The sequence below is a fragment of the Pteropus vampyrus genome, unplaced genomic scaffold (assembly GCF_000151845.1).
Source record: "Pteropus vampyrus isolate Shadow unplaced genomic scaffold, Pvam_2.0 Scaffold2, whole genome shotgun sequence".
Taxonomy (NCBI): Eukaryota; Metazoa; Chordata; class Mammalia; order Chiroptera; family Pteropodidae; genus Pteropus; species Pteropus vampyrus.
This window is the reverse complement of record NW_011888783.1, coordinates 22698584-22713997: the sequence shown is the minus strand read 5'-3', so window position 1 is coordinate 22713997 and position 15414 is coordinate 22698584. Positions and strand designations below refer to the sequence as shown.

At 33.7% G+C, this 15414-nt stretch overlaps 1 protein-coding gene and 1 pseudogene across 2 annotated transcripts in view; both read left to right on the top strand.

Moving 5' to 3' along the window:
- SCN2A (sodium voltage-gated channel alpha subunit 2) overlaps positions 1-15414 on the top strand; it is an 85846-nt gene that overhangs the window by 24318 nt on the left and 46114 nt on the right. For both annotated transcript variants that reach the window (XM_011358295.1, XM_011358304.2), the window contains exons 12-14: positions 2540-2884; positions 6765-6897; positions 11203-11441. In XM_011358295.1, coding sequence (XP_011356597.1) covers positions 2540-2884; positions 6765-6897; positions 11203-11441 — 717 coding nt within the window. The remainder of the gene's footprint in view (positions 1-2539; positions 2885-6764; positions 6898-11202; positions 11442-15414) is intronic.
- On the top strand, positions 3363-3481 carry LOC111739783 (annotated as a pseudogene).

Here is a 15414-nt window from a genome sequence, read left to right as displayed (position 1 = left end):
CCTGAAAAGATTAAGCTTTGTTCTGCCTCTTTCTGCAAATTTTGCTTACAGATATAACATTTTTCCAGTACTATCTTCTTCAGACCTCCATTTCCTAGCTAGTTGGACATTATAAGTGATCACTGAATTATACAAATTGGAATGTTGGCTGGACTTGATATTTGCTTCTTAAGTGGTACCTATATTTAAAAAAGAGAAAGATTTTTTTTTAACCTAAAAAAGAAATAGTCAAACAAATAGCTAAGAAGATGGAGAGGGAAATGGAAAGGGAGAGAGAAAGAGAAAGAGAAGGAGGAGAGAGGAAAAAAGTGAGAAGGAAGGAGGGAGAGAGGGAGAATCCTGAATTCACACTAATCTCATTTAGCAGGTCCCTGGAAATAATACCGAAAATATCAAGCTAGGCAAAGTTTCTTAACCTGGGTAAGGTGATGAAAAGTCTACTGCTTTTGTTAGATTTTTCAAGGGTCCAAGACTCCAAAGTATTAGAAACTATTAGTTTATGATGACATGATAGAAAGGCAGTTGTGTTGGTAAACATTTCTACTTTCACATCAAAGAAAACATAATGTAGGCTTTTACTTCAAGATTATAATTTTCTTAATAGAGTAGGTGAATTGCACAAAATATTTCTTAGACTTCACTTTGACTTATTAGTATAGGAGAGGGGAGAGAACAAAATCAGGAGTTTAATTTCTAGTCAAGTCCCAAGACAACCTGGATGTTTTATTTTGAATCCTTTATAAGATATAGTTGACCTTAAGTTATTTTATTCCCTATTCATAATAAACCAAGAAGTTTTGCTTTTTAGAGATTGATTTCTTGTGGCAGACTTTTCTTACTGACTATCCTTTGTTTGTGGCACAGTATTTGATTGCAATGGATTTATATAATTAATTAAGCAATAGAAGTTGATGCTAACAGATGGGACACAATCATTTTTCATAAAATTGTCCCATGTAAACTATCCTTTTATGTGGCATGATTCACCTTTGAACCTTGAGAAATTTTCTGAGCTATTTTATAACTTATTTTTCTACAAAGTTTCTATTGCTACTAATTGAATAGAGTACTTATAAGTTAAAATGTAATTATTGGCATTACTTCTCATTAGGCATTATTGAGAAAAATTATTCTTTTCTTAAAAGATAATTAAAAGCATACTTACTGTTAGAGAATGTAAAAAATATATAGGTATAAATTATTTTAGGTAGCTTTAAACCTTTTGGAGGAAAACTCAGACTAATAATATTTAAATGATGAAATTAATATTCTTTCTATTAATAATCATAAGAACCCAGTTCAAGCTCTCTTTAGTAAAAAAAAAAAAAAAAAAGAGAGGACTTTTATATCTGTGAGTAGCTTTAGTCATGCTGAACTCAAGGGCTCATAACATATTATTATGACCAAGTATTCCTCCATATCTCAGCCCAGGTAGCTCCAATATGGTGGCAAGATGCCCACTGCAGCTCCACACTTAAATTCAATATTTTTAGGAACCCTAATTGAAAATGCACCTCTTTCTCAACAACTATGAAAGAAAGAGATGGCTGCCAATGGACCATGCAGTGTCCCTGCCCATCTTGAAACCATTCTCTATGACCAGAGGTATGAAATACACTCATTGGCTAGGCCTGAGAATCATCTCTCAAAAATAGTCTGGGTATTATCAAAAGATGAAGGAGAAATAGATATCGGACCAGCAAAAACAAGTGTTTACTACAGCTAAGTCATAATATTAGACTAATAATACACAGGAAGTGATTCATTGTGCTTGGTGCTGCAGTGCTTAAGAATCAAGGTAAACGGCATGATGGCAGTGACAATGTAGCCATTTAGAAAATTGTTAAATGATCATGACCAGATACTTAGTGAAAACCAAGTTTTTGTAAATATGGTGTCCTTCAAATTTCTTGAGATACACAGAAGAGTAAAAATCAGGGAATGAATCATACAGTTCTTTCCATTTGATTTGTTCAATTTATTCACGAAGACATTACTAAATATGCAAAGAAAAGGGAGAAGCCTCTCGTGCTATAATTAAATAGATCTACTAGCAAGGTTGATTTTATTTTCCTCTGTGGTAAGATCTGCATCAGGGCGTGGTTACTAGTGAGCTCTTACTGGGCATATTTTTGGCTTTAAAAGATGTTAATATAGGTGTATATTTAATTACTTTCCATTAGATTGTTAAATGAGGTTAGCCTGTAGAGAGGGGCTTAGCAAAAATTTTAGTTCTACGTGCCAGTAATGAGACTAAACAATGTTGAGGGGTATTTGTGACTATCTTAAGGCACAAGTAAAGTAAAAGAAAATGACTGAAAAAGAAAAATGAAGGAAGGGAGAAAAAGGGAAAGCAAAGAGGCGAACCTAGTTGAGATCCACCAGCAGGTACCATGGGAGCCCATAGTTCTACCCGTCCAATGACTTCCCCCTAGGTAGGTCAACCATTCTGAAACAATGAGTCAAGCCTCACGTTTTTCAAGATGCCAGCTCTTAATTCTGTTCTTCTGTTTTTTGTTTCCTTTATTGTTATTCATAGTCTTTATTGAGCATTCGTGGCTCCCTTTTCTCTCCAAGACGCAACAGTAGGGCGAGTCTTTTTAGCTTCAGAGGTCGAGCAAAGGATATTGGCTCTGAGAATGACTTTGCTGATGACGAGCACAGCACCTTTGAAGACAATGACAGCCGAAGAGACTCTCTGTTTGTACCACACAGACATGGAGAGCGTCGCCACAGCAACGTCAGCCAGGCCAGCCGTGCCTCCAGGGTGCTCCCCATTCTGCCCATGAATGGGAAGATGCACAGCGCGGTGGATTGCAATGGTGTGGTATCCCTGGTTGGGGGTCCTTCCCTCACATCTCCCGCTGGACAGCTCCTGCCAGAGGTGAGGCCAGTGGAAACTACAGCTGTCGCGAAGGGAGCTGAGGCTGGTGAAAGCTGGAATGTTTTGGATTTCCCATCTAAGAATTTTGTCAAATCGTTCTATTCAGACTTTTCTACAAGTTAATTAAAAATATAGGTTGGGTATCATAGAATATAATTAGAAGTGTCTCTTCATCATTATTACTACAGTATGAAACATGGCAAAAAGCACAGCAACAATTTATCAAGCATGCGTTTAATTAATATAATCAAGTTAAATGCAAGAAATGATACCAGTAGTGCTCATCTTAAGGATCTTATTATCACTGTTCCTTTAAAAGGAGAATTTGACACTTCCACTTGAGTGGATTTACTAAATATATGAAAATCCCATAGTGCAACATTCTTTCTCTTTGCAAGTCAGAGTGTTATAACATTTTTAGCACTCACTCAAATGACCCCAGCCATTGTACATTTGTATGGTTTAGAAGTCACTCAAAATCTATGGCCATGCTACCCTAAAAAAGCCCGATCCCTTCTGAACTCGGAAGCTAAGCAGGGTCGGGCTTGGTTAGTACTTGGATGGGAGACCACCTAGGAAGACCAGGTGCTATAGGCATAAAAAATAAAAAAATAAGGGATTGTAAACTGTCAAGGTCTTTGCAATCTGTGAGGTCAACCAAGGATTGCCTTGCCTGAAAAAAAAGAAAAGAAAGAAGTCACTCAGAGTAGCTGGTAAAATCACGTGTTGTAATTTTTAGAACATATTTCAATTTTTATATTACTTTTATGAATTTTTTTGGTAAACAAAGTGGCCCTAAATCAAGCCTATGGAAAAGGGTTTCAATTAAGTGCCAGGCACTTATAGGGATATATTGTTGACATTTCCTTTGTAAAACATGTTACTTTTTAACTTTGGTATTAAATAAGACTTTATTTGTCAATATAAAAATATTCTAGCAATGTCATTTGGTTGCATTTTATAGTTTTCTGAATCATATTATAATTTTCTTTGTATTATTATTTTTTACACAATTCCATTTATTATAATTGGACAAGCTCCTTAAGCACATTAAGGTTGTATGGAGTCAGCTATCAGTCACCTAAGAGAGGAACTTCTTACCTTGGATTACAGAAATAGACATTGATCTTCTTCACTTTTTTCTCATGACCTCTCCCACCACTTTCTCCCAGGGAAATGTCCAAGTATCCTGGGGTCAAATAAAATCATGAAAAAAGTAGAACTTTATAGTGAAGGAACCAAGAATACAGAGGGAATATCAACTTCTCTTTTAAAATAATCATAGCTAACTATGTACCAGACACTGTCCAGAACACTTTATATGTGTTAATTCATTTAATCCTCACAACAACTCTTCATCATAGTTACTAATATTATCCCTGTTGTACAGAACAGGAAACTGAACTCTGTGCATTGTGGAGCTAAGACATGATCCCAGATATCCTGGCTATTGAACCCATTTTATCCACATTGCAATATTGCCTCCCATTGAATTTTTCTTTTTTTTTTAAATTTTCTTAAATGGAAAAGAAGAGATGGCTAAGAAAACAAACACTTTCATTTTAACCCAGTGTTTCTCAAAAAATACTTCACCCTCAGACTACTTACATCGAATTCCCTGGGATGCATCTTAAAAATGAAGATTCTTCATCTTCCCCTCCCCCAACCTCTGGCAACCACCATTCTACTCTATGCTTCTATGAGTCTGATGGTCAAAGGCTACAGAATTTTAGATATGCAAGATAAATAAGTTCTGGAGATCTACCATATGGCTTAGTACCTAGAGTTAACAATACTATATTGTATAATTAAAATTTGCTAAAAATGTAGATCTTATGTTAAGCGTTCTTCCCGCATATAACAACAATAATGTAAAAAAGGGAGTGAAAGGAAATTTTGGAAGGCAATGGAAATGTTTATGACCTTGATGGTGGTGATAGTTCACATTGTATACTAATCCTCAAACTCACTGAGTTGTGCATATTAAATATATACAGCATTTTACATGTCAATCATTCCTCAGTAAAGTGGTTTAAAGAAAAAAATGGAGATTCCTGGGTCAATCAAGACTTACTTAGACCAAAAGCCTGAGAACAAAGTCAGAGAATCTTCTTTCTTAACAAGCATTCCACATGGTTCTTATACATAATAAAATGTGGACATCACTGATCTCAATAAATGTTAATTGAGCAAACAAAAACAAATATACAACTGTATTGCATAAATACACAGAGAATGTCACTCTGTCAGAAAATATTTAGTATTTATCAGTAATTGCCATAAAATTCTTGTCCTATCAGAAAGGATGGAATAAATCTCTGAAGACAAATCAGGGCCAGATTGAAACAAAGCCTAGTGAGGTTCCTCTATAGCAAGTTCCCTCATGTCTATTCTTCAATCTTATAGTCAGGTGCTGTGAGGCAGGGCACTGCACTGTGGTGCAGCATGAGCTGAAGGTGCAGAGAGAAGTAGGCTGTGAGACTGTGAGGGGAAATGAGAACAGAAAATAAACAGCTGCAGGCAAATAACACCCTCCAAAGCACATGATATCTTGAACTTTGCATGTAAATTCAGTTGAAACAATTTAACTTAAATAATTTCCTCAGTAATATCATTAGAGGTTTTGGAATCTATCATTAAAAAATTAGATGAAGCTAGGATTATTGCACATATGGTTCTGTATAGAGCAGCAGAGAATAGAGGAACTTTAAAGCAACCCTATTTTTTTCTTTAAAAAACTTTGCTTCTCTCTGATCAGGCAAAATATTTTAATTCTGAGAAATAACCTTTTGATTTCAAAGAGTTTCAATTTCAGAGGAGGTTATTTTTTTCATTAATTTTACTTCTGTTTTGCCATAAAATTAATTGTATCACCTATACGGATGTTTATCACCATTAATAACAATCACATCGATTGAGTGGAAACTTTGCTTTGAGTATATGTGCACTAGAGGTATGCAGGTTAATAAAAATAATGTTACTCATATCAGAATGAGGTCTGAGTAGATGAACAGAGGAATTATATTGCTATTTTAGAAACGGAAAATCCTCAAAAAATGACTTCTTATTTATTATTAGCACTCACTCAGACCTGCATTTGAAATGCTTGAGTTTTGCCCTTTTTTCCCTGTGATAATTAACTTTATTGTTTGATCTCCTAAAGTAAGAATAAATTTCTGCCGCATGTTGAAATTCTAGAATAGAAAATATCAAATCATCATATCATTGTTAAAAATTGAAGACCGCCAAATTGGTATTATTACCTTAAGTTAGAGTTTCAATGCCAAAGATTGGTTGTTTTCTGGATGAAACTGTTTTGTAAATGTAAGACAAAATTATAAATTTGTTCTAATATTTAGTTTTATTATTAAGGATATTGGGAAATGTTACCTAACTATAATAAACAAAAACATTTTATAGTGGAATTCACAGTTTAAGGGAACTATACTGATGCATATTAAGGAACCCTTAAAAATTATTTTCATACATTAAACCAAATGTGTGTGTATAAAGATCTAATATCTCAACCTGAGAGTAAATTAAGGAACACCATGTTTCAATCTGAAGTCTAGTTGGGATTGGTTGAAAGGCTAAAAGGTTATCTATCCAATAGTAGGCATGGTCCCTCTAGCACAAAGCTCCAAGATGGAAGAATTAGAAAAGTCCATCCCGATTGCAAACCCGGGCATTCTTGAAAGCTGAAAATCTGACAGGCTTTCAGACACTTCCCAAGAATGATGATTCCAGCAATGTCTTAATGAGCCGTTCACATCTGAGTAAGCATGGTGATCATTTAGTTAAGTAGCACCTATTATAAGAACACTTTTGGTTTTGCTGCTCTTAAGAATAATAGTTATTCCATCTGAAATTTTATTTTTAGGGCACGACTACTGAAACAGAAATAAAAAAGAGACGGTCCAGTTCCTATCATGTTTCCATGGATTTATTGGAAGATCCTACAACAAGGCAAAGGACAATGAGTATAGCTAGTATTTTGACCAACACCATGGAAGGTATGTCAAAAGTCTTACAGCATAGCTACTTCATAGTACTTTGGTAATGATGAAAACAATAGTTTCATAAATTCCAAGAAAATTAGTTCTGACTTGATAACACATCATCATTATGTCTTTTACTAAATAAAAATGAAATCCATGTACATCACATGGATTCTACCATCTCTTATAAATCTTTACATTTAGCCTCCAGGAAGCTACTGCAAATTCAAGGTATACTTGGAATACTGCTTTCATAGATTAATTTCTAAACTGTTGAAGTTTGTTGTGTGTATGACATTGAAAGGAGTGTAATGATAAATGTTTATTTTTATAATGATGCTAATCCATTTGAATTGTATTAACTGCCTTAGATACAAGCTATAAAATCATTTGATTTAACCCAAAATGTAAATGAAAAATGTAAATTAGAGTTTGATATTAACCTCTTTAAAATAAAATGTTCAAAAAATTTTTAGAACTACTCGTGCATCTCTCTGACCAGAATATTACAATATTTATCAGCTTTCTCTTGAGTTGCAGATTATGTCTGAGTAGTTAATATATAGTTTAGCGGTCTGGATCTCATAGTGCCAAAATAAAGGCTTTGGGGACAACTTGATCTGTGATCGATTCTTGGCTCTTTCATGTGTTAAGTGTGTTAACTTATGACTCTAAACTTCATTTTCTCTATCATTTTAATGTGGATAATGATGCTTAGGCATAAGATTGTTACAAGGATTAAACGAGGCATCATATATAAAGCACCTATGTACATGTTATGCAGATGGGAATCAATAGATATTATCATTATTAGTTGTTTTATTTTTGTTGTTTTTGTTAATTACATGTTTGTGCTTTTCCAAACTGTAAGTGAATTTGAACGTCAACTATCAACTTCAAATACTTGCAAAATACTTTCATATAAAATATATTTTATCCTCCTCCCTTATCCTCTTTTCCCTTTTTCTCCTGTTCTTTTACAGCCCCTCCCTTTCCACCCCCTCCCAAGTGTGTGAGTGCGTGTGTATATAGATGTGTCGAAGGAAAATGAAAGATGGAGAATGAGAGAGAGAGTATGTACATGTGACTTTCTTATTTTTATTTATAGTTTCTCTTAATATTGGATAGATTCTTGGAATATTTATTTTCCAATCTGAATGGAAAAATCCTGTGATGCTAATACCAATGCCAAAAACCTAAAAGTCACAGTCAGAAAGAACTCACAGTGTAGATGACCGTATATATCACAGCCATGTCAGTATTACAAGACCCAATTTTCATAATGTCCTAATGCAGTATCAGAAATCTTTTCACTGATTTCTATGGAATATTAAACTCAGTACGTTCTTCCCCAACCTCGCCTGCGTTAGCTTGCACTCCTTCTTCCCCCCCAGCTGCCAGTAGCTTGCTCCTCCCTGTCCCTCCAGGTAAATCTTTTGAAGATTCTCTGGTCTTCTGCTCCTTGCCATAGCAAAACCACTGAGAGGAAGCTGCCAGTGGTTCTGCTACAGATGTCAGCAGCATGTCTGCTCCCTAAAGCAAGAAGTAGAGAAGGAGACAGGGTAAGTCTAAATCAACAGTCCTACTTTGCAATTCTGATAGCATTAAGTTTGACCTAACGTAAGAAATTACATAATAAACACCAAACCACCAAAACATTGAACTTGTCCACTAATTAAGACAGGAGTTCAAAATGAGTGTACCCATTGGCCCTCCATGGGAATGTATCTCATGGAGTTACTTAGGAGGAAAAGAGTGTCTTAAAAATAAATATAACTGAGGAAGCAGGAGACTGAGTATTTGGTTTTAATATCTGGAGAACTTTTGACTTTATATTTTTGTGAGGGACAATGGCTGAGTTTTTGTTTTTCATTGACTGTATAGCATGAAAATTTTATTTTTTTTATTCTATTATATTTAAACACTTGGAATTTGGCATTGATCAAGGTTGGTTGTTAGCAATACTTAGGATACACATGCATACTAGAGCTGTCTTTAATATATAGTCTTTTTTTTGTTCCTGATAAGATGGAAAGGTTTCTTAGGTTGACATAATCTGTTTATTTGGGATCCTTTCTTCTAAGTCTAATCCCTTTCCCTTTTTGTGAAGCAGGCTTGTTGATCCAGCTGTCAACTTTTGTTTTCCTCCTTTTGAACTACAGCCAAGTCTTCATTGTCCAGGGTAATGAATAGCCAGCCTCTTCCTTAATGAAACTAGGAGATGAGTAAAAATGAACTGTTTGCTTTTCAAATTTTTTAAATGCAAAAGCCATATAGAAATATTTCTTGGTCACACCTTTGGGAAAATTAGTGGGAGGATGACTTAGAAGTACCAGAGGAATTGAGAAAAACCGGCAAAAGTCTAAACTGATGATTCTCAGTGTGTATAACCCACACAGGAATAATGGAGAGATGGCTGTAGTTCTCTCTTGAGTGCTTTGTTTGTTTCAAAATGTAAGATTCTCTCTCTCTTTCTTTCTTTTTTTATTTTTATTTTTGGCATGAATAATTGAATGTTTTTGTTTTTGTTTTTTAGAACTTAAACAGCTTTGCTCCACTTTTTCCTGGTGTCAATCAAGACGAACAACACGGGCTGAATTTCTTCTTTTGAACTTTTATCTGTTTTGTTTTTACAATTCCTGTTTGCTTCTGTTTATCTACTAAATGACAGGTCACATTTTAAAAAATACTCTGTGCACAAAGAGATTTTTTCATTTCTCATTTATTGTCAATGATAATATCTTTTTATGTTCAGCATAAATATAAGGTTATTTGGAAGTCTTAAAAGCATCTACAAAGTAACTAGTGCATAATAATCGTATTTATATTTTTCCTCTGAGTAACAACACAACTATTCTTTATTGTTTACAAAATTGCATATTAAAAGAAATGGAATAAACTATGCACTGGAAGAGTTTCAATATCTAAAGAGACAGTTGAAGAATCTACCTCTAATGAAATTCTGTTAAAAATAAACATGAAATTAATTTACTCTACGGAAGTGGTAAACTTTATAGCATTAGTTAGTAGTGAATGTTTATCAGCAGAACGAAAAGGTCATTACCTATGTTCGCGTTTGTCCATTCCATATTTAGTTTCTACTAAACTGTACCAGGTTTAGAGGGATATTCCAGTTGCCACAGTAGTAATACTAAAGCAACTGACCAAAATCAATTATGCCATAAATGAAAAAAGAATTTTTTCCTCTACTTTAGTGCTAAGAAGTAGTGGTCTCATTTAACAGAGCAAGTAGTAGGATGTACAGCAATGATATTGGCAGAAAACATTTTGCATCCTTTTTCCACTCAAGAGTTGATTGGGAGATCATCTTACCAAAGGAGGAGAGTAGATAATGTCCTACTTCCTAATTCTCCAAAATTCTTTTTCCAACATTTATCAAGTTTCAATATTTTCAGTATCACCTTAAAAAATCGGGGCATTTCTATCTTCTCTCTCCTATTATTTAGTTAAAATTCTTCTCAAAATCATTGTACTTTTTTCTTAAACAAATGTGTTTTAATCTGAAATTTTATATCATAAGTTTGGTATGATAATTATACAGTTTAATACATAAATGCATACCATGAAAATTTATGAATTCTACATATGTTTCACCTAAAGTCTTCTAATATTTTACCTCTAGTATGTAAGTCCCATTTTGTGAAACATGGATTTATACTAACAGTGAGAATCCTGGTTTCTGAAGGTAGATATTCCCTCTTCTTTTGTGCCCTCTAGTTAAATTAAGAAATGTAGAGAAAAGGAATCTTGTTGAGTTCAATATGCAAGCCTATATTTAATGACGCTTAACTAGAAACATTTTGACTAAGACTAGTGAAAGAGACAAAACTATCTCATTAAAAGACCCCCCAAAACATATGTAATCCAAGAAACTGAGATTCAGCATGACTGATAAAGGTTTTTAGGACGTTTCTTGAGAGGAATTCTTGGATAATATAAAACTCATCCATGTTCCAGACATGGCTCTGTCTGGAACGTGGGTGAGTTTTCAGTATATTTAACACAAACCCTACCCATTAGTTACTGATAATTTTGAAGGTAATTATCAGACAGTTTAATACTGCAGATGGAATCTTGGAAACTATGTTTTGCCGAGATGAATTTAGAAAGTTTACTAACCTTCCTATGCCCGTGATTTCTATGTCAGCTAACCCATTATAAGTGTTTTCCTGCTCCATCATCAATTAAACCATAATGCCTTTTAATAACTTCATTTTTGTAATCACTTTCAATTTAAACCAAAGACTGCTTAATAGAAAGTAAGCAGTTTTAATAAGTATTCTAACTCTTTTCTTCCAGAACTTGAAGAATCCAGGCAGAAATGCCCACCCTGCTGGTATAAATTTGCTAACATGTGTTTGATTTGGGACTGCTGTAAACCATGGTTAAAGGTGAAACATCTCGTCAACCTGGTTGTGATGGACCCATTTGTTGACCTGGCCATCACCATCTGCATTGTCTTAAATACACTTTTCATGGCCATGGAGCACTATCCCATGACAGAGCAGTTCAGCAGTGTGCTATCAGTTGGGAACCTGGTAAGGCCCACAGAGGGTTCCTCTTTCCATTGAAAGACTTTATGATTGCCTTAATGAATTTCACATATGACTCTCAAATTAAATATGAATTAACTGACCATGTATACCTGGACAGCAAAGGTTTAGCATTCCTTTTTTAATTACAAAAATATATTGCTATAGTTAGGCAATACAAAAGATTTAAAATTTGTATGTACAATTTGATTTAGAATTAAATTAAATTGCCCATTCTTTAGAAAGATGATTATAAAGCATTGAGGACATTGGTCTATGATAACAAAATCTTGTCATATTTATCTGATATTTAGATAATTTTGGGGGACATGTATACATTTTCCAAAAAAGGAAATTATGAAATATGCCAGATCAGGTAATTTTGAAATATCATTTGTCAATACCTGAAGATAGATTCTTGGTTATCATATAGTGCTTATTATTTCCATTTGAATTTCTCCTGTAAATTTAGGAATTTATAAATGATGATTTTGGCATACATGTTCATTGAACATTTTGTGTTAAAATTCACTGGATACATGGTAGAGGGATAGAAATGAAAGTAAAGTGGTCTTACAAACAATATCAATAAATTCACACAACAAAAAGATATAGTTACCAACATAAGAGGCTCATTAAGTTCTCGTGCACCTCTCAACTTGATATGTGAACATATAAATAGGTTGTGTGTAGATAGTAAATAACATATTTATATAAAGTACAATATATAACATTTTTAGGCTCTGAAGTAACCACTATTTTTTTACTATACTCCGAATAGGTCTTAACTAATCCAATGATAAAGTTAATATATACTGACCACTTATTTTGCACTGAACACTGTACCGAATGGTTCACATGAAATCCCTCTGTTTGGGTTCCCATAAAGTTGGTCCTAAGGTAGATACTGTGATTGTCTGCATGTCACAATTGAGGAAATTGTACCCATGAGAAATTGACAGGATGGTGGAAGGTCAGAACACTATATCAGAGACTATGAAAGCTATTTCAGAGACCGTTGTAAGCTCTGGTCAAAAATCATAGAACTTTAGAATGGGAAAGGACAATGACATTACCTAGTCTATATTTTACCTATGGAGGAATCTCTTCAACATTATCTCTAAAATATGAGCAAGGGATAAAAGAAAGCTTTATGGAGGTAGGTATTAGGAAATAACTCAAAGGGGCTTAAATAAAAATAAAGAGAATTCATTTCAAGTAACTAAAGTCTCTTTGGACATAGCTCCAGGTTTTAACCTGGATAGATTCAGGTTCTCAGTCAATGTCATTGGGAGTCAGCTTCTTGCCCTACTTCTTCCTAGTACGTTTCCTTTATTCTGGCTGGGTATTCTACTGATGACAATGCACTACCAACTTTTTTTCCTACCAACATAGCACACTGAGTGGAATAATTGTACTTCCTAACTCATAGCTTCAGCAGACAGCCAAGAATTTAATATTATTGGTCTGGTTGGAGTTACAGGCTATTTCTAAGCCAGTCAGTTATCTAGTTCTAGGGTTAGTATGCCGTATTTGGCAAAACAAGAACCCTGTCTGATCATTGGAGATAGAGTAAATAAGTAGAATTATGAAGAAAAAAGTTAGGTCTACAATTTCCAGAAGAGAGAGTGGATAATGAAAGACATAAAAAATAAACAGGCAGTTTAAAGTGGAATTTGTTTTATGTGTCAGGGAAGATAAGATTTGTATTTGAGGTGAACCATGGAATAGTAAAATATACATAAACGGAATACATATTCTTCTCAAGTGTATATGGAATATTCCCCAGGATAAACTGTATATTAGGTCATAAAACAAGTCTCAATAAATTTAAAAAGATCAAAATGGTATGAAATATTTTTTTCTGACAAAAATAGAATGAAATTAGAAATCAATAACAAAAATAAATTTTGAAAATTTACAAATATGTAGAAACTTAAAAAAACATACTCCTAAATAACCAATGGGTTAAAGAAGAAATTACAAGAGAAGTTAGAAAATACTTTGAGATGGATGAAAATGAACACACCAAGTGGAAACTTATATAGAGTGCAGCTAAAAGTGCTTAGAGGGAAACTTATGCTGTAAATGCGTATAGTAAAAAGAAGAAATATCTCAAATTCGTAATCTATCCTTTCCCCCTGAAGAAACTAGAAAAAGAAGAGCAAATTAAACCCTAAGCTAGCAGAAGAAAGGAAATAATAAAGAATAGAGTGAAAATAGAGTGAAATAGAAAATAAGAAAATGATAGAGAAAATTAACAAATTCAGAAATGAATTCTTTGAAAAGATCAACAGAAATGATAACTCTTTAGCTAGACATTAAAAAAAAAAAAGAAGACTCAAATCAATAAAATCAGGAATGAAGAAAGAAGAGGGGATATCACTATAGACCTTAAAGAAAGGAGTATGAAGAATTCTATAAACAATTGTATGCCAAGGAGTATAAGGAATAAAAAGGAGTATAAGGAGTATAAGGAATACTATAAACAATTGTATGCCAACAAATTAGATACCCTGGATGCAATGGAAAAATTCCTAGAAAGTATGCAACTACTGAAATGGACTCAAGAAGAAACTGAAAATCTGAAAAAAAAAACTTATAAGTAAAAATTGAATTAGTAATTTAAAAATGTTCTCACAAAGGAAAACCTAGGCCAAGAATAGTTTCACTGGTTAATTCTACCAAATATTTAAATAACTGACACCAATCTTTCACAAACTGTTCCAAAAAAAAATAGAACAGAAGGGAATACTTCTTGGCAGATTTTGGAATTTGAAGCCAACCAACATATAGAAATTGGACAAACTCCTTGGGTTTCCCTTTGAAATCCACTCACACTAGCTATACTTTAGGAGTAGAAACTATGTCAGAGAACCAGAAGATTCAATCAGTTAAAGAGCAAACCAAAATAGCCCTGCCCTAATTAGGTATGAAATCAAGCTACTATAAGTTCAAGGTGGCCAACATATAATTTAACTGCCTGCTAAAATCAATACTCTTCAGAGGAAAATAATTGAATACAAATTCTCTATAACACATCCACATTGTGTAAAGAATTATGTGATATGTGAAGAAATAAAAAAATGTGACCCGCAGTTGAGAGAAAGAGCACTGAATATAAATAGATTCTGAAATGACTGAATTCTAGAATTAATATAAAAGAACTTTAGAAGAGCTATTATAAACATGCTTAATAATTTGAAAGAAAAAATGGTCATAACGAATAAATAAATGGAGAATATGAGCAGAAAAAAATGAAAACTATGAAAAAAATCATCTAAGTATTTTAGAACTGAAAAGCACAAACTCTAAAATGAAAAAGTCACAACAGGTTTATAAGGGACATTGTAGATGTCAGAAGAAAGTGTTGTTAAACTTGAAGTAAATATATAGAAATGTTTCAATTTGAGCAGCAGAAAAAACTAAAAGGAAAAATGAACCGAATCTCACTAATCTTCAGAATAACATCAAGTGGTCTCATATTTGTATAAGGGAGACCCAGAAGGAGAAAAGAGTAAGAATGGAAAAAACAAATTTTTGAAGAACTAATGGCCAGAAATTTCTCAAAATTGGTGAAAAATATTAACTTAGACACCTTAATATTAAATTATGGAACTTGAGTGAACATCAACAAGAATAAATATAAACTACATAGTACATGTCTTGGTCAAGCTGCTGAAAACAAAAGAAACTTTGGAACAGCCAGAAGAAAAATACTTAAATAGTCATGTGCCGCATAATGATGTTTTAGTTAATTACGGACCACATATACAGTGTATGAGGGAGGTCCCATAAAATTATGGAGTTGGAAAATTCCTATCACTTAGTGACATCATAGCCATCATAAGGTTGCAATGCCTTGCTTTACACAAGTGCTTACCATTACCTATACTATTCAGTACAGGAGTATGCTGTACAGGTTTGTAGCCTAGGAGCTGTAGGGGAACTGAATTTGTTACCCCAAAGTATATCTCTT